This window comes from Rhinoderma darwinii, chromosome 11, assembly GCF_050947455.1.
Source record: "Rhinoderma darwinii isolate aRhiDar2 chromosome 11, aRhiDar2.hap1, whole genome shotgun sequence".
NCBI lineage: Eukaryota > Metazoa > Chordata > Amphibia > Anura > Rhinodermatidae > Rhinoderma > Rhinoderma darwinii.
In genome coordinates this window covers 54,875,541-54,901,626 of record NC_134697.1, presented here as the reverse complement: position 1 = coordinate 54,901,626, position 26,086 = coordinate 54,875,541, and the positions used below count along the sequence as shown (strand labels likewise).

Below are 26,086 nucleotides of genomic sequence, written 5' to 3'. Positions count from 1 at the left end.
GTGCTTGGCAGAAAATAAAAGCCCTAAAGTGGCCGACTATGATATTTTTCAGCTCTGTTGTCCTGATAAATTCCAGCGCTTCTGCCGCTGTCATATTTGAAATTGCTGTCTTAAATGACTTTCTTTTAAATGTCTTCAAGCAGCTAATTTATTCCTGATGTTATTGCTTTGCAAGGAAATGTTTATTAATGGACGCCTGTTCAAATGTACAATCCATAACAGCCCAACACTAGATAAAACGTGTAGTAATAAACGATATAAATCACTATCAGCATAACCATCTCCACAGCATGGACAGTGCAACTAAATTAAATGCCGTTTGGTCATTAATCTGTCACTGCTTGCATTATTTTGTGAAAGCCTAAGCGCTGGGCAAAAAAAGAATTAATTCTAACTATCCATCAAGCATCAATGCTTCATCCTTCCCACTACCATACACAACTACTTCATTTTACAATTTTTGCCTATGTTACTTAAATCCAAATAGATAGTGTTTAAAAACTGCAGCCTTTGAAATGTTTAGCTGTAAGGCCTAATTCACATTGAGTTTTTTGGCACATTTCTTGACACGGAAACCACATCAGAACCCGTGCCAAAAAATGGCCAAAATCGCCTCCCATTGATTTTAATGGGAGGCATAGGTGTTTTCTTTCCCCGCAAGCGGGAAAAAACGCTCGCTGGAAAAGAAGCCAACATGCTCGCTCTTACGCCGTTTCCGTCTGCTACCTCCCATTGACATCAATGGGAGGCAAAGAAACGGTTTTCACTGTGTTTTTTTAGCCGGCGGCGCTCATTGGCTGCGGCCGAAAAATGCAGCAAAGAGTGCAAACAGGTCAAAATCTGCCGCAAAATTTCTGAAGGACTTTTGAGGCTGATTTTTCTGCCTGCAAAAAAACTCTGTGTAAACATACCCTAACAGCGCTAAATGCTAAAACTCTAACAAGCAGACAATATTATAGTCAATCTCCATCTTTAAACAAAAACCTTATTGGATCTGGCCACCCCAGTAACTTACTGGCGGTCCACTACTTCCAAGACGTGAGTTTCATCAGAGATGGACTCAGTTTGCAAAGTAAGGGTTTGTCCATACAACGGATTTGCTGCAGACATTTTCTACTAGCAGACGATCCGCTGCGGAAAATCCGCACAATCTCAAGATTTTTTTTTACTGCGCAAAATAGTGCAGATTTTTGGTGCATTTTTTTTCAAGGGCTGTGTGATATTTCTTCTTCCTGTGATGTAATTGCCGCCCCCTGTAAGAATTTCCGCAGGAAATTCCGCAGTACGTTTTAGTTTGCTGTGGAATTTTTGATCCTCATTGTTTTCGATGGGGAAAGCTGCAGGAAATCAGTCCACTTTCAGCAGTATTAATTGACAAGCTGCGGAATAAAATTATGCTCTGCCGGTGATTTTCTGGACGGAATTATTCTGCAGCGTGTGGATGACATTTGTTAAATCATACCCACTTTGCTGCTACTGTATTCCGCTGCGTGTTTTCCGTCCGCAATGGTGGACTATATGGAATTGGAGCCAAATCGGAAAAACCATATGGGTCCGTAGATTTTGCTGTAATTTGTAACGACCCCGTAAACCAGCCCTGTGAGCACAACTGCATTAAAATGCAGGGCTGCCTAGGCTTTGTGCCATAAGTGCATCTCCTGCACTCCTGATCCAAGGATAATAAAGAAATAACAGAGGTTTGGATTCAGTGAGGTCTGGGAGGATCAAAGCCATCCAAAACTGAGCTATCCTATGTGAGCTTGGTGGTTTAAGTGGCTTGTGAACTAAGTGGAGTTCTAAAACCGGAGTTGAAAAGAGGTGTTGAAGCCCCAGTAAGTACTCTTCTTTTCTTTTACTTTGACAATTGTTCGCTGGTTTGGTGTAACTTGGATAATGGATAGCAAGATTGGAGGTTTTCTTCAGTGCACAGTTTGTCATATGTATACACGACTGGAGCCGGAGTTCCAGGGTGAATATCTCTGTGGCAGATGTGAGCATGTTGTTCACCTGGAAGCTCGCATTAGAGATCTGGAGGAGCAAAATGCAACACTGAGGAAGATAGACAATTTTGAGCGGAACTTGCTGCTCACAGAGCATGCAGTTAGTGGGTTAGAACTGGAGGGTGAAGACATGGGTGAGCAGGATCAGGTAAGTAGCTGGGTTAATGTAGTTAGGGGCAGTAGAAAGGGGTCAAAGACAAGGAAGGCCGATCCGGTTTCTGGCATTCCAAGCAAAATTACCAGGTTGGGTGATGATGCGAGGGTGTCAGTCTCAGAAAAGGCAGCCCTAGTGGATACTGATCTCCCTAACAGCCGGGAGAACAGCCCAGCTAGTAGTCGGCGGGATGGTAATGCAGGTAAGCCAAGACAATTGATAGTTGTAGGGGATTCTATAATCAGGAAGACGGATAGAATAATTTGTCGCCAAGACCGCCTCAACCGAATGGTTTGCTGTCTCCCTGGTGCCAGGGTTCGGCATGTGGTGGAACGGGTGGACAAATTGCTGGGAGGGGCTGGTGATGATCCAGCTGTTGTGGTCCATGTCGGTACCAATGACAGAATAAATGGTAGGTGGAGGAGCCTTAAGAATAATTTTAAAGAACTAGGCTACAAGCTGAAGGGAAGGACCTCCAAAGTAGTATTCTCAGGAATACTGCCTGTGCCATGCGCATCACAGGAAAGACAGCGGGAGCTCAGGGAGTTAAATGCATGGCTTAAGTCTTGGTGTAGAGGAGAAGGATTTGGGTTCCTAGAGCACTGGGCTGACTTTTCATTGGGGTACAAACTGTATTCTGCAGATGATTTGCACCTAAATGGAAGGGGATCCGCTGTGCTGGGGGAGAGAATTCTAGCTGGGGTGGCGGAGTGTTTAAACTAGGGCTGAGGAGGGAGGCCTATGTAGGAAATAAAGGGGTAGTTAGGTTAGAGAGGGGTCAGACTATATTGGTGGGGGGAGAAACAGACGGTGGGGAGAGGACTAGGCAACAAGATAAGGAGATCCTTTCGTTACAAAACAGCAGTGAAAATCAAAAGGCCCAAATGTCAAATAATCACATTTCTGATAGTGAAATTGAAACATTTAAAGGCAAGTTAAAGTGTATGTTCACAAATGCCAGAAGTCTAGCAAGCAAAATGGGGGAGCTGGAGGCCTTAATACTGGAAGAAGATATAGATATAGTTGGTGTTGCTGAAACATGGCTTGACTCTTCACATGACTGGGCTGTAAATCTACAGGGTTTTACACTGTTTCGGAAAGACAGGGCAAATAGGAAAGGTGGTGGTGTATGTCTGTATGTGAGAAGCGATATGAAGGTGAGTGTAAATGAGACATTAGAGGGTGAAGATTGTGAGGAGGTTGAAACCTTGTGGGTGGAATTACAAAGGGAAGTAAACACTGAAAAAATTACTTTTGGTGTAATCTATAGACCCCCCAATATAACTGAAGAGATAGAAGGTCAAATATATAAACAGATGGAGCGGGCTGCACAGGCGGGTACTGTAGTGATAATGGGAGATTTTAATTTCCGGGATATTAATTGGTGTCATGGTTCGGCTTCAACTGCAAAGGGGAGACATTTCCTCAACCTGTTGCAGGAAAATTTTATGGGCCAGTTTGTGGAAGACCCGACTAGAGGTGAAGCTCTGTTGGATCTGGTCATTTCTAATAATGCAGAGCTTGTTGGGAATGTCAATGTTCGTGAAAACCTCGGTAACAGTGATCATAATATAGTTATATTTTACCTATACTGTAAAAAACAAACGCAGGCTGGGAGGGCAAAAACATTTAATTTTAAGAAAGCCAATTTCCCCAGGATGAGGGCGGCAATTCAGGATATAGACTGGGAAGAACTAATGTCAAATAATGGGACAAATGATAAATGGGAGATTTTCAAATCTACCTTGGGTAATTATAGTGCAAAATGTATTCCTACAGGTAACAAGTATAAACGACTAAAAGTAAACCCCACATGGCTTACACCTTCTGTGAAAGGGGCAATACATGACAAAAAAAGGGCATTTAAAAAATACAAATCTGAGGGTACATCTGCAGCCTTTGTAAAATATAAAGAGCTTAATAAAATCTGTAAAAATGTAATAAAATCAGCAAAAATACAAAATGAAAGGCAGGTGGCCAAGGATAGTAAAACAAATCCTAAAAAATTCTTCAAGCATATAAATGCAAAAAAGCCAAGGTCTGAACATGTAGGACCCCTAGATAATGGTAATGGGGAGTTGGTCACAGGGGATCAAGAGAAGGCAGAGTTACTAAATGGGTTCTTTAGCTCTGTATATACAACAGAAGGAGCAGCTGATGTAGCCGGTGCCAGTGCTGTTAATATATCAGTTGATATACTGAATTGGATGAATGTAGATATGGTCCAAGCTAAATTAAATAAAATAAATGTACACAAGGCCCCGGGACCAGATGGGTTACACCCTAGAGTTCTTAAAGAGCTTAGTTCAGTTATTTCTGTCCCCCTCTTCATAATATTTAGAGAGTCTCTCATGAGTGGTATAGTGCCAAGGGACTGGCGCAGGGCAAATGTGGTGCCTATTTTCAAAAAGGGCTCTAGGTCTTCGCCGGGTAATTATAGACCAGTAAGCTTAACATCAATTGTGGGGAAAATGTTTGAGGGGCTATTGAGGGACTATATACAGAATTATGTGACAATAAATAGTATTATAAGTGACAGCCAGCATGGTTTTACAAAGCACAGAAGCTGTCAAACCAACCTGATTTGTTTTTATGAAGAGGTAAGCAGAAGCCTAGACAGAGGGGCCGCTGTGGATATAGTGTTTTTGGACTTTGCAAAGGCATTTGACACTGTCCCTCATAGACATCTAATGGGTAAATTAAGGACTATAGGTTTAGAAAGTATAGTTTGTAATTGGATTGAGAATTGGCTCAAGGACCGTATCCAGAGAGTTGTGGTCAATGATTCCTACTCTGAATGGTCCCCAGTTATAAGTGGTGTACCCCAGGGTTCAGTGCTGGGACCACTATTATTCAACTTATTTATTAATGATATAGAGGATGGGATTAATAGCACTATTTCTATTTTTGCAGATGACACCAAGCTATGCAATATAGTTCAGACTATGGAAGAGGTTTGTGAATTGCAGGCAGATTTAAACAAACTAAGTGTTTGGGCGTCCACTTGGCAAATGAAGTTTAATGTAGATAAATGTAAAGTTATGCATCTGGGTACGAAAAACCTGCAAGCATCATATGTCCTAGGGGGAGCTACACTGGGGGAGTCAATTGTTGAGAAGGATCTGGGTGTACTTGTAAATCATAAACTAAATTTCAGCATGCAGTGTCAATCAGCTGCTTCAAAGGCCAGCAAAATATTGTCGTGTATCAAAAGAGGCATGGACTCGCGGGACAGGGAGGTAATATTACCACTTTACAAAGCATTAGTGAGGCCTCATCTAGAATATGCAGTCCAGTTCTGGGCTCCAGTTCATAGAAAGGATGCCCTGGAGTTGGAAAAAATACAAAGAAGAGCAACTAAGCTAATAAGGGGCATGGAGAATCTAAGTTATGAGGAAAGATTAAAAGAACTAAACCTATTTAGCCTTGAGAAAAGACGACTAAGGGGGGACATGATTAACTTATATAAATATATGAATGGCGCATACAAAAAATATGGTGAAATCCTGTTCCATGTAAAACCCCCTCAAAAAACAAGGGGGCACTCCCTCCGTCTGGAGAAAAAAAGGTTCAACCTGCAGAGGCGACAAGCCTTCTTTACTGTGAGAACTGTGAATCTATGGAATAGCCTACCGCAGGAGCTGGTCACAGCAGGGACAGTAGATGGCTTTAAAAAAGGCTTAGATAATTTCCTAGAACAAAAAAATATTAACTGCTATGTGTAGAAATTTTTTACTTCCCCTTTCCTATCCCACTTCCCCTTTCCCATCCCTTGGTTGAACTTGATGGACATGTGTCTTTTTTCAACCGTACAAACTATGTAACTATGTAACTATGTAACTATGTAACTATGTAACAGGTTGGATATTGGATATACAAAAAAAACAACAAAAAAAAAAACATTGGATTTATTATTAATTAAATGATTGCACCTTACTTTTCAAAGTAAATTTTAGAATAGAGTATGGGGTAAAAATGTAAGGGATCAGAAAACCCCTGTGGTGTCTGCAGGATTTCTACAATACAAGTGTTGGTTTCAGGACCATACAGAAAGTCCCGCATGCTGAAACACTGTGGACATGTTTATCTCCTGTTTATCAACTCCGTTCTACACTTGACTCCCACCCTCGTGGATCACTTTGCCCGTCCCAACCTAGATGAACACTCCAAGTTATTTCTCAGCTCATTACTTTCTACATTGAACAATTGGGCTTGAGCTCATTCATTCCACCCAACTCATTTGTTTTTGGATCATTGCAATTTTCCTCCTTTTCTTTGAGGGATCTTTCACTTTTAAAAACAGTTTTAGGCCATGTTCACATGTGGCCTTCTCAGAAAATCTGCAACAGATCTCCACACTCCATGGCAAAAATGAACATGCTGCAGATTTAAACATTTTTATTCCTAGTGTTTATGTTCCTGAGCATGTCAATGGGGTACAAGATACCCCATTGACATGGTGGGATCTAAGTAGATGCTGCCAGGATTTAGGCCTTGTATTCGAACCTAAATCTATACATCATTTGTATCTAACCTGATGAAAAAGCCGGTCCGGCCTCGAAACGCGTTTTAACTGTACAAATAAACCAAATAGGATCCAAAAAATATTTTTCTCTTTGCCGACCCTATATGGAGACGGAGGGATCACCACTCAGGAAATATTCAGTTATTTTCTTTATATCGATCCCAAGTCTGGACTGCTTAGGTCTTGTTTCGGAACCTGGGCTGCAACCTTATTAACCCTTCATCCTATGGTGAAACATCGGATTACGCTCTATTGGATGTTGTGCGCCAAGCATAAACCCACCAGGTCAGCATATTTCACCACCATTTCCAAATTTAATAGTCCCCTTACTGGTTCATGCACTACGTGTGCTTTGTTTTTAATTTTTTCTGTTTTTTCCATTTAACAAACCTAAATCTTGACATATTCCTGAACGTGTGAACATGTCCTTAAAGGCATTGTCCGGAGAGATAAAATTGATGGTCCAGCCTTAGAATAGGTCATCAATATCGGATAGCTGAAAGGCTATTTAAAGGGGCGGCGTTGTTTTCCTTTTATTCTTTTCACTGCTCTATACGGTGAACCGAATGCACACTTGTAGCGGTGGTTCACAGTATTACAGCCTGCTCCCATTCAATTAAAGGCCCTTTTACATTGGCCAATTATCGGATAAATATTGCCCAGTGTAAAAATGGCAGATGAACAAGCCAACGCTCGTATATATCTGCTGATCATATCGTTTTAAAAATGAAAAATATTCTCGTTGTCGGCAGCACGTCTCCCTGAAATTAACTGCCGACACGATACAAATGTATGAGGACGATCGATCGGAGTAACGAGCGCTCATCCCCATACTAGCTCCTTGGGAAAGGAGCAAACGAGCGCCGATCAACGAGCGGTTTCATTGATCGGCACTCGTTTACACAGCCCAGGACGGGACATGTAAGAGGACCTTAAGGCTTTGAGTTGCAATTAAGAGTAAGGGCCTGCTCACATCAGTGCTGGCTTCCGCTTAGGATTTCCATTAATCTGTTTCATCAAAGAAACAGATGAACAGAAAATCAAACGGAAAGCCTAGCTTCCGTTTGCATCACCATTGATTTCAATGCTTTTGGTTTTTTTTCAGTTGGTTTAAGTTTGCTCTCTGTTCCGCTAGGTTTCCGATTTTTTCACAAAGAAAAATAGCGTAGTTGGCAGCATTATTGCTTCCGTGAAAAAAATGGAACGGAGGCAAACGGAAAACAACTGAAACGAAAAAACTACCATTGAAATCAATTGTTATGTAAACTGGAGCGGTGCTTTCCATTCATCTGACGGAACAGATAAACGGAAATTCTAAACGGAAGCCAGCGCTGACGTGAACAGGTCCTAAAAGGATTTAAAAAAAAAATATGTGGCGATATAGATTACATTACACCCCCTAAAAAATGTTTTACAAAAAAATGGTCTTAAATACCTTTCACAATAAAACCTATATTGTGCAGAATTAAGAGTATTGTTCACACTGCAAAGCAAATATTTGAAAGCTGAACAAAAAAAGCATGCTGATGACTACTTGTAATGCTCTATGTCTCCAACTGAGAATTCACATGTCAAGCAGACCTATATATTATATTTCCCACAGCCTTCCTTTAAAATCACAGCGCAGTGTGGCCTGTGAACAAATACCCAATTAGGGTAGGCGGGGAGATTTGACATAAAACATCTGTATGTGTGCAAAAATACAATGGCTTATAAATAGTATCCAAAACCACATTAAATCATAAAATCTATTTGCTTTAATACGCAGGCCTATTTACTCAAGTAAAAGTCCAAATCTTCTGATTTCATGCAAGCAAGGCAACTATATTACATAGCAAATCTTAGCAGGCAAATTAAAGGGCATTTCTACCCAAAACTTATAAATAGCCAAATATTAGATGAATAATAATAAAGACCAGTATCCAAAGTTCATTAAAAATGTTTTTTTTCTACTTAAAACGATACTGTATATTATTTGATCCTGTAGCATCTGCCCTTTTTAAAAAGTTGACAACTAGATCTGTCGACTCCATATTGGTTGTCGCTTTTGCAGCAGCTGTTGTCACTTTGTGACAATTTGTTATTAGCAGCATATGCTGAGAAAACGGAAATTTGTGGTCAGTTGCTTAAAAGCGATTGCACAAATGACAACCAATATGGTGACAGATCCTTTTGTTAATTTGGCAAAAAGCTGCCCCCATGGAATAGATAAAGGAATCTATGAAGAAAAAAAAATACAAATAAACAAAACAGTTATTGAACTCTGGATATCGATCGGACTTGTAATGTAAAAATAAGCAGGCATTAAGGGCCCATGCACACGGCCGTGCCTGTAATCACGCTCTCCGCTATTACGGGTACGGCCGGTGACATCCACCCGCATTTTCGACAAGTGTTTTCATACAAAGTATTACGATAGGACATGTCCTACCTTTTGCAGAGACTTTCTACGGCCCTAACATCTTCCCGTAAATATACGGGAAGGTGTCCGTGGTCAATAGAAAAGAATGCGTTCATAATTGCGAACCGTAATTACGGATGAATTCTACGGTCGTGTGCATGGGGCCTTACAGTTTTGGATAGAAATGCTCTATAATATTGAGCAATGACTATGTAAATGAAAAATGATCACAGGCAATTCAACAGTCTATATAACTGGCAACCAATGCCACTCTAGTGGGGTCAACGCTGTTGGTCGAGCGCAGGCAGTCTGCCCCTTAATAATGATGCACACTATTGATGTTCAGAAGAAAACACATGCTATTTTGGTCAGTACCTGCCAGAAATCCTGATGAGAGAGTTGGGGAGGTGGTAAAGGTTAGAAAGAAGATAAAGAAAACCAGGTAATGTTTGGTTATAAACACAGGGTAAAGACATATACATTTATAAAACATGATGGTAAAGGGTTACAAATCACAGATAAATCAAGGATTAAAACACAGCAATACAAGGCAATAGAAAAGAGGGTAAAATTGAAGATTGTAGCAAGGACCTATAACAAGGGATGTAAACAGGAAAACGGGATACTAAATATCAAAGAAACACCAGATTTACAGAGGAGTCAATACAATGGTCTTGCTTTTACTTACCAGTACATCCAATAAGAATATATACAATCACCAAGTATAAATACCGTACATAGGGTTTAAAAGGCACATCATATGATTTAGGTAACTATTTTACCTATATGCATTGTACAATGGGTGGAGCAATTACTATGTCAAGAAGTTAAAGGTGGAGAGGTCATCATACCATGTTGTCCTGTTTAGTACGAGGACAGGTCTACTCTACTATTAACCCAAATGGCACAAAAAATATAATGTCATTTGGCTAATGGAGCCTAGAAAAAAACAAAAACGGGGACGAATAGTTATATTCATGAGGGTAGCGCATGGCAAGGTTTTCAGCTTCGGTGTGAGGACAAGTTGTGCCACCCTGGTTAGAGTTGAACGACCTCTTCCTAGCTATATCCTTTGCCACGTGCGATACCGGAATATTGAAAGCGACTGTAGATGTTTCTTATACAAATGTCTTGTATTTAACCATCTACCACAACATGAAAAATTGACCTTTTTACTACGACACTAGAATTATGGGCACTTTTTTTTGTGGTTTTAAGATTGTGATTAAAATTTCCGATTCAGATTAGAACTATTTCATTCTGGGATAGGAGTCCTCACACTCCAAACACATGAAACGGTCCATGGACTGCATGCCTGTTACCAATGCCTAGAACAAATGGGCCAGTGAGCTTCACTTACGTGGATGGGGGCAGTTCATGGCACAGCTCCTGGTTGGGACTGGCACGGTTTTAGAATATCTCATATCTATCTATCTATCTCTCTATCTCGCTCTCTCATATCTCTCTCTCTCTCATATCTCTCTCTCTCTCTCTCTCTCTCATATCTCTCTCTCTCTCTCATATCTCTCTCTCTCTCTCATATCTCTCTCTCTCTCTCATATCTCTCTCTCTCTCTCATATCTCTCTCTCTCTCATATCTCTCTCTCTCTCATATCTCTCTCTCTCTCTCATATCTCTCTCTCTCTCTCTCATACCTCTCTCTCTCTCTCATACCTCTCTCTCTCTCACATCCCTCTCTCTCACATCCATCTCTCTCACATCCATCTCTCTCACATCCATCTCTCTCACATCCATCTCTCTCACATCCATCTCTCTCACATCCATCTCTCTCACATCCATCTCTCTCACATCCATCTCTCTCACATCCATCTCTCTCACATCCATCTCTCTCACATCCATCTCTCTCACATCCATCTCTCTCACATCCATCTCTCTCACATCCATCTCTCTCACATCCATCTCTCTCACATCTATCTATCTTAGAACTATTTAATTCTGTGATAGGAGTCCTCACACTCCAAACACCTGAAATGGTCCCTGGACTGTATGCTTCGGTGTATGCCTGTTGCAGAATATGATAGCGTTGTATAAACAATGGGAGAGAAGGATAACATGCCATAACAAGATATTTCAGAATATAGACCCATTCATTTCATATTTGCTACCGGAATATACCTGACAAATGGGGAAAATAATTATTAAGAAATAGATGAAAACAATGTAGAAAGCTAAAAACTGGACTGAAAAATATAATGAACGCCTAAGGTTAAACGAAACTGCATCACAAAATAGCTCTCTTCATTTTAGATGATTTAAAAAGATAAAGTAACTTTATTTTTTTGGTTGACGTTTGTAAAAATCTTGGCCCCCATTACAAATATGATAAGAGAAAAGAGCAATAGCGTCATGGAGGGGACTCTTGCCCATACGGAGTATTATGGTATCAGTCATGATAGACTATGCATGTCTGCCAACAAACTAGCCTTTAATTGCCCGAGTGTTCCTGGAAGAAAAGACTACAGATATAAGGTGCTAGCTTTTCAACAAAATGTAATTTCCTGCTCTGCAATAATCCGATTTAATTTCTGTCAAAGCCCAAAGCTAGAGCTAACGGAGGTTATTAAAAATACTTGGCAGAGAATGGCAGGGAAAAAAATTAATAAAGGAAAACTTATTTCTTTCAGTCTATATCTGTGCCCTTTCGGTGCGTGGGCACACAGTAACTGCAGCAGGCAGCAGAAGTACAATGTCAAAGCAGATTAAAGATGGGTAATGGGCCACAGATAGAATCAATAACATTTCAAGTTCCCTGCAGCTAGAGGAAGATGGATAGGCTGGTTGTCTATAGCTCAGCATTTCAGGCCAATGGGAAGACCTAATAACGCTGAAGGAATAGTTTATCGGCAAAACAATTAACTGATTAACCATTGATTATACACACAGCTGTTCTCTGGACGCTTGCCAATGGAAATGCAGCATAATCCAATGCTGGCGGAAACACTCAGAATTATTACAATTCACATGAAGAGTACAGCCTCCCGAAGTGCCCCATGGGAATGAATAAATAGAAATTCAATAATATTTACTAGCCCTAGGACAATGGGCAGAAAAAGAGCTGCCGGTTCACTGGCGTGCTCGTGTTTGTTAGGTGGTACTCAATTATTTAGATGTGGCCTTTGTTACTGTACGTATTGTATTTGTGTGCTAATGATCATCCAGAGTGACAGAAATGATCAGGTTAGACATATTAATGTCCCTGGGTGCATTGTGAACTTTGCTTAATGCTCTGAACAGAATCTGGTGGGGGTTTTTTCTATGATATAGGAGGCGTTCCATAGATAAGAGCCAAGAACAAAACGTAATTTTTTTTCCGGATTATTTCATCAATTAAGTCCCACATCTATGCAGCACAACGTCAAAGACTATCTAGGAGGGACAGACTTCCTTGCTCAGCCTGATCTACCTGGTTCGTAGATTACCTGAACTACAGTACTACAGTGAAAGCAGACACAGGAAGAGCAGTAGGTGAGGGGGACCAATATAACATGACAGCACATAGACAGATCTCATTTAAATGTGAAAAGTCGGGTGCAAGTCCCAAAGGACTACTGGAAAATCAAGAAATGCGGAAAATGTTCTATTATTGCAGATTTACAGCTACTTTTAAAGAGGTTCTGTCACCACATTATAAATGCCCTGCCTCCTACATAATCTGATTGGCGCTATGATGTAGATAACAGCAGTGGTTTTTATTTTGAAAAACGATCATTTTTGAGCAAGTTATGAGGGATTTTAGATTTATGCTAATTCGTTTCTTAATAGACAACTGGGCGTGTTTTTACTTTTTACCAACTGGGTGTTGTACGGAGGAGTGTATGACGCTGACCAATCAGTGACCAATCAGCTTGATACACTTATTGTTCCAGCCCAGCTTCTTTCACTGCACAATCACACTAACAATGGGCTGGGACAATGAGAAGTGTACGACGCTGATTGGTCACTGAAAACCACTGCTGTTATCTACATTACAGCGCCGATCACATTATGTAGGAGATAGGACACTTATAATCTGGTGACAGAGACTCTGCAACAGATCTCCACAGCCGACACTCCATGGCAAAAATGAACATGCTGCAGATTTAAACATTTTTATTCCTAGTGTTTATGTTCCTGTACTCTTCATGTTATTGAAAAGAAGGAGAGCCATGAAGTGGTAAACACAGGAAAAAAAAAGACTAGAAAAAACAACATATTGATAGGGTAAAGGGGTTGTCCGCCTCACAAAACCCATTTTCAAATATACTATTTCGGAATTCCCTATTAATAGATAGGGGACTATTGTTCAGGATCCTAATCTATTGGCCAGGACAAAGAGTTTGCCCGATCTCAATGGGAACTGTGCAATGCTTAATTTCTCCCGTGGTGGCGCTGCAGGGAAAATTTACACTTGAAGCTAAATTCCCACACAGATTATAGCCGATTGACTGCTGCCCCAGAAGTGGGATAGGCTATAATCATTGTCTTCCAAACAAAATGTGTGGGTTTGAGAAAGGGAAAATAGATTGCGAGCCACATTGGGGACAGGAACTTATGTGAACAAAAACAATCTCTGAACAGCACTGCTGAATATGTTGGCGATATAAAATAGACATAAATAAAATAAATACTAGGAATAAAGAACTCTCATATATGACATACAGAGTTATATATGAAATAACGGAGTGTTAATACTGTTAATTTCTTTATCTATTTAGTTCGGAATCACTTATCGTGCACAGTCCAACATAAATGTAGTCCTAGCTGCCAGGGTGGGAGTCTAATAAGGAAATTATATAAATGAATATGTCACATAGTTCTAAAAGTAGAGTTTATAATCAAGGAATAAATTACTAGCAACGGAAGACAGAGGAATGGTAATAAGATTTGGGACAAAGGTATTCGCATATATTAACTTTTAATATGACAAAACTTTCTACTTCCTCAACTTATAATGGGTTCACACAGGGGAGGTTAAAACTATTGAAATGTTGAAAAATAAATACACAATTAATTCAGTCCTTTCCTTTAGGAAATTAATAGTTTTTATCACACAATAATATAACATGTCCTATGGCATTTTCAAAAGCTCAGACTACACAGGAGTCACCACTGAGCAGGTTCCCCGTCATTTACCATGAGGACTACATCCCAACCCTTAGAGGGGGAATGTGAAAGTGGATATGACAGGATCACAGTCTGAATATGATCACCCTTAAAATCAAAAACAAACAAATACTAAACAACATTTAACTGATTTGTGCCAGTCGGTCATATTGAGAATTTTACAATAAAAAACGACAGCTAAAATCTGCTTAAGAAATGAATATTCTGTAGTAATATGGTTACAATTCATATCAAGTCTGTATAAGAGGGCCCAGGAGGACCACTGACCTTTTAAGTCTTTATGGTAATTACCTTTCCAGTGAATTCTTCTGTGAAAATTATAGCTACGCATTACCCCCAGAGACTGGGGGAGAACAGAGCGCTTACATAATGGTACAAGCCAAAATTCTCAACACTGGGGAAGAGAGGCTTTGAAAACAGAAATGAACCTTGTAATAATGATTATCTGCTATATATTTATTCTTAAAAGAAAAAAGGATAGGCTAAACTAAACATCCTCAGAAACACAAAAAAAGGAGGTGTGTAAGATTAGAAAAACATGGCTGCCTTCTTTAAAAAATAGCGCCTCTCTTGTCCTATCATGGTCATTGTCTGGTATTGAGGTTTAGACCTTTCACTTCAATAAGACTGAGCTGCCACTCATAGCCCATGGACAAGATTGGCACGGTTTCTGAAAGAAAGCAGCCATGTTTTTCTTATCTCATACTACTTTTATTGGTTAACCCGTTCCTGACCGCTGGCCATATATTTACGGCCAGCGGTCAGAGTCCTTAAAACCCGCGTCATAGACTATTTATGGTGCGGGCTTTAGCTTGCTGCCCGAGCAATCGGGCAGCTGAATGTCGGGTCTCCGGCAGTCAGTGACTGCTGGAGAACCTGAGGAGAAGATATAAGCAGATTTTGCTGCTTTTATCTTCTCTGATCTCTTCATGAATAGAGGTAGCGGCAGCGCCGCGGCCTCTATTGGTCCCGGTGATCATGTGACTGGTCACATGATCGCCGGGATGATGCTAGTGGCAGCCTGCTGCTGGGTCTTACTGGACCCAGCACAGCCCTATTAGTGACAATAGTCACTATAAGAGGACGCATTTCCCCTGTAACTGGGGCTGCAGTGCAGCCCCAGTTAAAGTGGAAAAACAAGGTGCAAAAGTAAGAAAAAAAAATGGGCAGACCATAGTAATTAAAAAAGTATAGTAAAGTGCAAAAAAAATTAATAAGACACACAAAATACCCACCCGCAAAAAAAAATTTCCCCCACCAATCATTGTCGTAATGCTAGCCCTGAGCCAATTACCCTAAAATAGACATGTAATATATTAAAATTTACGGTAGACAATGACGATCACAAAGAATAGGTCTATTCTAGGGTAAAACTATGTTCTTACCAGAAAAAAAAATTGCTAAAAGTAAAAAAAAAAGTTTCTTTTTTTTTTTACTATTATTTTCAAATTTAAGCCTAAAAATTCTAAAAATAGCAAAAAGGATGTGTATAAAAAATGATAAAAAAAAGAAACCTGCATTGTCTATGGAAAAAAAAAACCACAAAAATCACGTCGCTAGCCCAACAAATAAAAAAAGTTATACATGTTTAGCTAAGGATCAAAATAGCCCAGTCCTGAACCGGTTAAAGTGTACCTGTACTTTCATAAAACTTTTGACATTTCATAGCGCTCAAAAAAAGTCTGAGTCCGTACACCGCTCAGTTGGCTTTGAGGAAAGAAGAGCAGAGCCGTTTTATAAACAAAGCGGCTCAGCGGTCACCTAAGCACTTCTGCCTTTTTGTTTTAGCGATCAGAAGGGGTCTCATTGCTCGGACCCCCTCCGATTAAAACTTCTGACATGTCACTATAATATGTCAAATGTTTTATGAAATTAAAGGTGCACTTTAACAGTTTGGGAGGCTGTACATGAATCAACTGGTCACGGATTTGGCCAGCTGGGCACAACAATCTGGGGAAAACGCTGCCTCGTTTCGCTCATCACGTAGCTAACCGATTTAGAAAGTAGAGAGAATTGCGCAGACCCCCGAACAAAAAGGCAGTTATCGAGTGATCCAGTGTGCATTGCTTTATGCCATGACTGTGGTATAAAGTGCATTGCCAGATCACAGATGAAATTTAAAAATCACTTCTTGATAATTGTGACCCTTAAAGATGATCTGTCACTAGTTTATTAATGTCCTATCTCCGATCTAATCTAATAGGCGCTATGATGCTGATGACTACAGTGTAAATTGTGTTCAAAACGTTTATTATTTGCAAAGTTATGAGCTTGTTCCTAAATATGCTAAGTTGGCTATACTTGCCAAATGGGAGGGGACTCTTCTCTCTGGGCGGTGTAAAATTTTCTGAATGATGCTGTCCAATCAGCGTCATACATTTCTCCTCTTCCCAGCCCAGTGTGATCTCAGGTTCAGTTGCTGGGCTGGGCCGAGGAGAACTGTATGATGCCGATTGTACAGCGTCATACAGAAAATATTACACTGCCCAAAGAGAAAAGAAAGAGTAACCTCCCATTTGGGTATTAAAGCCACATTAGCATATTTAGAAAAATGCTCATAACTTTGTAAATAATAAACGTTTTAAACACAATTATAATGTAGTGATCAGCATCATAGCGCCTATTAGATTAGTTAGGAGGGAATTAATAAACTAGTGACAGATCAGCTTTAAAACTATATGTACACTATAAAAAAAAACAAAAAAAAAAACATCCATTTGACAAGGTGAATATTAACACTCAGTTGACAATTTATTCATACATTTCCAGGATGAATAGCAGAGGAATTACATAATGCAGAGTTCTAAAAAGGTGCCCAGCATTGTTATTTCATGGGGAAAACTATCATTTCCTAACACTGATATGTTGTTAGGAGAGCTAACAGATCCTCTTTACACAATAGAGTATTTTTAGTTAATGTGTACAGTACCTAGGAAAACCTAATCGCCTTAATGGTTACATACTACAAACCACCCCATAGTGTAGTCTGATTCTGCAGTCACCTGTTACTATAATTTCACAGCCTATGCTTCTTGCTTATCTACATCTGAGAAGATTAAAGCGGTTGTCTCATGAAGACAACCCGTTAATATGCCCTACTAGGGCATATGGACATCATAGAGGGTGTCCCCCCTCTAGGAGCCAGAACAGTCTTTTGGCGGACTGGAGCCATCCTTGTATTAAAAGAGACGGCCATTCATCTGAGTGGCTGATATGTAATACCACATTACTCTTGTAGCGGCCGTTGCAGGGGAAATGCCTTGTTGGCCACAGCTTCCCCTGGCAAAATGAGCAGAACCAGGGCTGTTCAGCCCATTGTCCCAGATGCCACATTTTTAAAAAGGTTCTCTCTTTATTCTCTAATTTAAGTCCTCTCCAATTAGAGAAGATTTTTTTCAATGTGGCGCCGTAGCACCCTAGAGCCTTACAAATGGCTTACAAAAGCCCTATCATACAAATATATTTTAACCACTATTTTGCCTGGAAATTTCTGGTATAGGGTTCTGGTAGAAAAGCAGTTTACTACTTCAACTGTTGAGGGAAGGCTCAATATTGTGAGGATTCGATGCAAGAGCCAATTAAAGGTGGGTTTACATGGCAAAATTCTGTCCATAATGAGCGCCGATCGATGATATAACAAGTCGATCAGCGCTCATTAACAGGCCGATGCTATACTTTATGGGGATGAACAAGCTTTAGGTCCCCATCAGTTTACATAGAGGTTGGCAGCTTATACCCGGTTTACACGATTTTATAGCATGCATGTACAAATTTGATCAGCTGACAATTGAGTGTTTGCTAGTTTGTCGGCTCATCGCTGCCCTGTGTACATGGGACAATAAAATCGGCCAATATGACTAAAACTATGGGTCTATTATGACTCGTTATGATCTGATCCCCCTTCATTTTATAGGGTCCATCAGTTGTAATATTTTTGTAATTTTTTTTTACTGGATAGAAAAAAGCAGCATGATATGCTATCCTGTCAGAAAGCGTAACCTGATGGTAAAATATTAACGCAAGTGTGAACAGAGCCTAATATCAAATTATAGTAAGCATTTAGCTGCAATTTCTTCTAAAGATTATGCAGCCAATAAAGTTCACTGCCTGCTAAGAAATAACTGCATAAACTGCGAAAGAAAAATAGAAGTAGCGTCTGCACCGAGTAGACTATAGACAAAATTTTTTATCTAAAAATAAGATTTAAACGTATCGGTCTGGCCAAGTTGAAAATCTCTGCTACACCAAGACTGCGATCTATGAAGAAAATTAAGATGTAAATTCGGCACAGAATGTTCAGATCTGCATTGCATATAAATGCTTCTATATTCCAAGAAGAGACCACAATGTAAATCATAATACACCAATATAAGATGGCTTGCCAAATGTAACATTGACTTTACTCAAAAATGAATCCCCTGCACTGAATAATTTACAATACTTTAGTTATTCGTCTTCATCGCCACACGATATGTCATTTTTATACAGAATAGAGGTTTATTTTAATTCTCCTTTGTGCTCATTATATTTTGGACACAAGGTATATATGGGAGGGGGCATACAGAGTGTTCAGTAATTCTGATGTAATGCAGTCTGATAAAGAAGGTGCCGCTTACATTTCTAATAAGAAACCGGAGGTTCTCCAGCTAGCTCAAGGGAAGAGATGCATGTACATGTTAATGAGAACTGCAGAAGACGAAGCATTGCTTCAAGGACACTCTGCATGGCACTGCAGTGTGAAATGTGGGTTACAGATTTAACAGCTCAAGTGTGCTTCAAAGTCAAGGGAAGAAAAAAAAAAATAGATCAATCAAAATTTGCTAAAGCAATTGGATCCATTTTCACTGACATCTTATAGACAACCTTGAACAAAATGGCATTTAGCCACTTGCACAGACCTAGAAACGGTTAGATCTTGTCCAAACTAACTGGATTTGCTGCAAAAATTTCTGCTGCTAATTCGTAGGGAGCTCAATGGACACCCACAGCAACAATACCGCACAAATTCATGCAGATTTTGGTGCCAATTAGCTTACAGATTTTCCGCCGTGGTTAAAAAAAAAAACGCTCCCTCGGCTGGTCTCTGTACAGCTTGCCTCCGGTGATGACGTATCATCATAAGAGGACTGCCGCGGTCTGTGATTGGTTTCAGTGGTCACATATGATGAAACGTTCTCACAGGAAGACGGATGTATATAGAACAATCGTAGAGCGAGGACCCCTTGCTACGGGAGGAGAGTTTAATCTTTTTTATTTTAATCTTCGAAGTTAGTGGTGTTTCTTTAACTTGCAGGTTTTGCTGCGGATCCGCAGCAAAATCCACAACAATTGCTATTTGTTGCAGATTTGAAATTCCATATTGAAATCAAATTAAAAATCTGCACCACAGGTGAATTTCTACACTGGAATTTTACACAGCGTATGGGTGACATTCGTTAAAATCTCATCCACTTTGCTGCCTATGCTGTGGATTTTCTCCCTGAAAATTTGGACGTAAAATCTGCACTTCCGTGTTAACGTAGACATGTGAGCACAGATCTGTGGTTGTACACATTTTCTAGGTAGGACTTTAATTTGGACAGTGAAATACCGGTCTCTTTATTGTCCACTGTTTTTTTTTTTTTTTTGCTTAACCACGAATATGTTTTTTACAAAGTCTATAAATTAAGTTTATGCTTAGAACATAGCGTAAGTACATTTAAAGTGTAAACCTACAAGTATATTAGGGATCTAAATAGCTAGCAATCCTACACCTATTTATATTAGAATCTTGTCTGAAGTCGGTTGCCCCATAAATTGTCAGCAGTTTACATGTTCCCTATAAAGCACACCGAGACATGCTGGAGTAACGTAGCTTATTTCCAACTCTATTAAATAAGTCTTTAGAAGCGGGAGGGATCTTATAGGGATCTGTAGAATTTATTAGGCCATTTCTAGTTCCGTATTATCGGAGGGGAAATAAATGTGTCCAATCGTGCAGTCACATTTAGCAGAAATGTGTTTCATTATACATCAGGATGTTGCAACGGACAGCAGAAACGGGATCAGGGCGGCAAGGACGAGAAGTCACTGCCCATGATGGTACAGAGGGAGCAGCAAGGGATGAAGCAGGTAAGCAGCTTGGGAATTGCCAGGAATCGATAAATAACTATATTACACAGCTTTTTCTTTATGAAGTTTTAAATAAAAGTTATAATGTATTCAATATTTACAAATCGCCTTTAAAGGGTTTCAATGTTTGTGGATATCATATACATATCTCCGACCTTTATATTGCTTTCTCTTAGGTGAAATAATAAAAAAATACATATTAAAATGTTCTTTCGTTTTACTTTGGGTTAACATGACGCATTTCTTTTATACATCTGACATGTGCCTTAGAGCCCCATTGATCTCAACGGGAAGCCAATAAAAAAACTCGGAGGTCAAAAGATCTTTAAGCTAAAAGTGGATGGGATACCGCTCCAGGAAGAGCTCAGTCGGCCTCTCCATTCTTGTGACTGAGGAGGTTCCCAGACCATAACTGATTTTTATTTATTTTAAAGGGAATCTGTCACCATCTTTGTACTGTGCTCTCTGAGGGAAGTATAAGGTAGAGAGAAACATCGATTTCCACGTTATGTCTGCTGTGTAGTTTTTGTAAAACTTATAATTATTTTTTTTTGTTTTAGTGCCTGCATCACGCTGTGAGGAAGTAGTCCTCGACATCCATGAGCTGCCGCTAACCCATCCCAGCCGCCCTATTACTGTGCATAGGGAGAAAACGGTCAATCAGCGGCAGGAGGGTGGGCGGTATTTAGCAGCAGCTCATGAATATCGAAGACGACTACCTCTTATTATTCAGAGGCCTTATCGAAAAAGAAAGCAGCAACCTGATTGGTTGCTTTTACTTTGCACCAGTATTGATACATCTCCATTTTTTTTCATGCAAGGTTTTTAAAAGAAAGTATACTATGCCACTTTCCTGGGAGCCCCCATTTATTGCTGAGATGTGATAAGGAATACTTGGCTCCATATATTTTGTGTGTGTCCTAAGATAAGAGATTTCTGGGCATAGATTCAATAAAAACGACAGCATTAAAATTGAAAGGCTGTGAATTGGACGCCGCGCCTCATCATAGTTCTTCTGACTAAAATACAAATGTGCACGCAACATATTTGTTTCATTGGGGAGAGGAGCATAAACCACTGCCAGACCCCTCTGGCAACGCCTTATCACCTGCGGGAATAAAAAAAAATTGGGAATGTTGAATTCCAACATGCCAAACCCATCTTTCCCTTGACATCTGACGACAAGGGAGATTCAGGAGGCACTTATATACATTAGATGGTCAGCCGATTATGGCGGATTCAGCAGAGTAATGTGTATGGGCACCTTAAGCCCTACACTAGCCCAGATCTTCAACTTTTTATCCTCAAACACTACCCTGGGCTTAGCAGAAACTGGTGCAATGTGTTCCGATCTTTCCATTTTATTATTAAACAATAATTCAATGCAAGGTCGGTCATGTAAATTGCCCAAAAAGAAAAAGGCATTTGAGAAAGTGTAAAATGCACTATAATGTGATCCTTCCGTTCAGATATCAACCATAGCTGCTCTTCCATTCCAGAGACTTGATATAACTGGTTCACCGAGAAGCCAATTTGTCTTTACAAATTAATAAAGAGCTTTCAACGTTATGTCATCTGCTTTTATTTACACTGTAGCCATGTTAGTAGATTAATAGGATTCTCTGTAACACCACAGGGACAAATCATCTGCAGGATACATAGAGTTCAATCATTTACTAGCAACCACATTTACACAGATGACAGCTGAAGTAGTTCAAGTGAAATTCTACTCTGCAACATAAAGCAATAAAAATATAAATAGAAGAACAAAATATCGCAAAGCGTTTATATAAAAGGCTGGAACTGCCAATATGTCAACTTGTTGCCCCATCAAAAGTTGCAATGCAATTACAGGGGAGCAGATGGATTTGCCCGCTTTGCTGATTCCCCCCCATTTCATAGAATACAAATTGCAAAAAGTGCATAAAGTTCTGTGTAGGTACTCTATGAACAAGCGTTACGACTGAGACGTGTGAATACAATGCCATCCTGAAGCGGTGGTCTCTGAGATCAGCAATACCAGGACAGGATTGTAACACAGTATGGATCGGAAGGTTGGAACACAGTATTTTAGCACACAATATTTTACAGGGAATTGCGTAAATTATGTAATTGGAAATTAAAAGAAATTCATTTAAAATAAAAAAGGTACCAATAAACACTATTTTCCTGGCAATAATTCCTTATTTTTTGTGGCAACTAGTTGCGAGTAATGAATCTGTACATGCACTCCATAACACTAAAATAACATTGATATGAACAGAGCCATATTTAATACAAACTATTGAATCCCTTAAACATACTGGAGTTTGCACTTGGTGCTTTTTGTTCCTCACCCCCCCCCCCCCCCTAACCCTAGCATTGTAGTGGTGCGGAGGTTCCCACCAACCTTGGGGGGAAAAAAAAAAAGTGGTGGGGCCAACCTGAGCCAGGACCTTCTCTGCCTGGCTCCATAGTAGCTACAGGAGCTGCATTTATGGTATGCATGTATGTTTAATAAAATGGCCTGGAACGGAGATAGACAAATGATTTTCTGAAAGGTACATAACATGGTCAGTGATGAGTAATAGTATTACATAATAACGTCAGCAGAGGTTTTACTCACCTTTCCATCATATCGTTTTACAACAAATTGATCCAGGCCCAAATCTGTCAAAATAAGAATATAAATTATATTAACAAAATGAAAATATTCTTAAAAACAGTTTAAAGAAAAGCCAGATACACTACTTCAAAGGGGTTGTCCAATTTAGAAAACCCATTTTCATATACTCTATTTAGAGTTAGAAGTGGGGTGTTCCCCTGTTCAGGATCCACATCGCTTAGCCAGAGTGAAGAGCAGTTATAAAGAGTGTCTCACTCTGGAAGACCTGTCCTATCCTGTATTACACAGACAACCCGTTTGTTTGAATGGGCACGGTGTAATGCTAAATGTCACCGGTGGTGGCGCTGCAGGGAAAGTTAACATTTATTGACTGGTTTCCTTACAGATTACAGGTAATTTTTGGTGGTCCATGCAGAGGGTCAATTTGTGATCAGTTTATTGTCAAACGACCCTTCTAACGAGTAGGGATTGTCCAATAAAGGAGTTCTTTACACCTTTATTTGGTTAGGGTATTATTTTAAGTGGCAAGTTTGACACTTGGCAACAGAGTCATTTTATACACGGTCACCTGGTAAACTAGTAAAACCAGATTGATAGATTTTAAAAGCCGTAAACATAACACATGCCATTTTATGCAGTTTTGTAAACCTACTTCTAGATAAAAATTAAAAAAACGAAACAGAAATCTAAAGCATTTGTTTATTAGTTATTGATGGTGGTTGGATAGATTCCTGTGACCGTTATAATGAAGGTGAAGACCGTTCAATCTCCTTGGCTCAATCTTGATAATCTTACATACTATAAACTTATTAAGGGAAGGATAAATCACACTGTAGTCCCGAGGTAGTGCAAGTAAGCAGAAATGGTGCCGACTCCACCTGCTCAAGTGATGCTCTGAGGAACCATCAGGGATTGGTTTCGCAAACCATTTCCCAAAAACCAACAGAATCTGAAGCAGACAGACTGCTGGATAGCGAGGAAGAAGGTGAATATATAATCTGGAATGTCTTTAATAAATTTGGTTCATTTTATAATTTCCCTTAGTCACTTTTTACTAAACAATTTTCGAAACCGTTGAAAGAAGCATAAAAAGTGACTTAAACACATAAGAAATTTAGTACCCTCCATGAACTTCCCTTTTCTGGGACAATTTCTGCTTGAATTCTGTGGCATTTTGTAACGTAAATATCCCCAATGTTCTGGCTGCCTACCGTTGCCACTAGAGGCATATTATAAATTCGGAAAAATGCGAAGAAGCCGGGTCCAGAGTGAAATGCCAAGCAGCTTATTCTCAGCATGCTATATAAATATATACCTTTGATCGCTATAAAAATATAGTAAAAAAACCCAATTCGTACAAAATTTCAGTCATCCATATAGACATTGAATGGAGCGGCAGTGCACATGCACGACCACAGCTCCGTTCAGAATCCTGAATTGGTGGGGGTCCCAGTGCTGGGGGTCCAAGTAATTATTCATTAATCACCAACCCTGTGGATAGGTGATAAATGTACTTTATCAGGAAAACCCCTTTAAGCTTTCCTTATCTTTTGTTTTAGCGCAGACTATTTTGCAGGCCAGATCTCTATGGCTATGCCATGAGCACTTTACTTCATGACGCTTAAAAAGCGGCAACACATTCTGCTGCACTGTATCACTCATATCAGTGCCATATTGTTTCTGACCAGCAGTAATTCCTGTAGAAGTGTGAAGAATATAGTGCATGGAGTGTGGCTCTTTTGACTTGTCAGACAATACAAAATTAACAATAGGCTATTAAGGCTCTAGATTAATTTTCTTTGAGTTGAGAACGTCGGGGCCTTAGAGGGCTCTTTTACACTGGCCAGTTATCGGGGAAACGAGAGCTCGTTCCAGATAATTGCCCTGTGTAAACAGGGCAGCGATCAGCAGATGAACAAGAAAAGGCTCGTTCATCGGCTGATCGTAAAATTTTAGAAGTGTAAAATATGATCGGTCAGCAACACATCTACCTGCGTAAACAGGGAGAGGCGCTGCCGAAATGATAGAAATGTATGGGGACGAGCGATCGTAGTAACAAGCGCTCGTACCCGTGCATAGCTCCTTGTGAAAGGAGGAAACGAGCGCCAATCAATGAGCAGTCTCGTTGATTGGTGCTCTTGGCACCGGCTAAAGTGTGCCGGTGTAAAAGTACCTCTACACACAATGATCTTTGTGCTGCCGATTTTTATGGGGGCATCAATGAAGATAAATAAAACTATAGCTTCATTTTTATCGTTTATCTTCTCCTTCGTGTAAACTGGTCTTTGGCTCTGTACAGACTGCTGAACACGAGGAAAAGGTTGCTCATGCTGCTGCAAGGTAATTCATATGTACTACTGATTTATGCCAAAATAAATTTTAGACTTGTATATAAAACTAGACTTTATATATTAAAAAAAAAAAGTCTAAAAAATATAAAATAAAAATAAGTGGCCCGGTCATCTCTCCTGACATGTCTATTTGAACAAATAATTGTATTCCCAACTAAATAACAATTCAGGTACATATTGTCTTATTACTGTGTGCTGTGCCATTCCTCATTTATTCCTCCTGGAAATGTATAAATAAATTGACAACTGGGTGTCAAGAATTGCCCCTATCAAAGGGACGTGTCCCTACACACTGACTCAGCACTGATTGGACTTTGTTAGTCTGTGTAGGGCCACACCCCAAATAGTAACACCCAGTTGTCAATTTCTTAATTTCTAGGAGGAATAACAGAGAAAAGGCATATTGTAGAGTTGTAAGAAAAGATACCCCAGAATACTTATTTATTTCTTAACTAAAACAGACATTTCAAGAGAGGTGGCAGGTCCACTTTAAAACAAGGTACATGCAATTTAAATGCCAGGTCATCAAAACAAAGCCCTCAGAAGAGATCACTGAAAGTGCGTTGTTTGTAGAAAAAGTGATTTATTTATTTTACGCTTTTTTAAATAGAATTCACATATGTCTGTAAAACAAATAATTCATTTACATAATAAACTGCTGGGAATAATGTGTGTCATTTCAAATAACATCTGGTGAATTATCCCCACATACACTGGAATATTAGTAGAATAACGAAATGGCTTCCTTCATTACCATCGAGCCCATCTGCCACACATTCATAGATCTCTGGATGATTTTGCATTATATTACAGAA

At 39.7% G+C, this 26,086-nt stretch overlaps 1 protein-coding gene across 2 annotated transcripts in view; it reads right to left on the bottom strand.

The window, feature by feature from the left end:
* Positions 1–26,086, bottom strand: part of MICU1 (mitochondrial calcium uptake 1) — a 198,965-nt gene that overhangs the window by 112,649 nt on the left and 60,230 nt on the right. For both annotated transcript variants that reach the window (XM_075841550.1, XM_075841549.1), the window contains one exon: positions 22,921–22,964. In XM_075841550.1, coding sequence (XP_075697665.1) covers positions 22,921–22,964 — 44 coding nt within the window. The remainder of the gene's footprint in view (positions 1–22,920; positions 22,965–26,086) is intronic.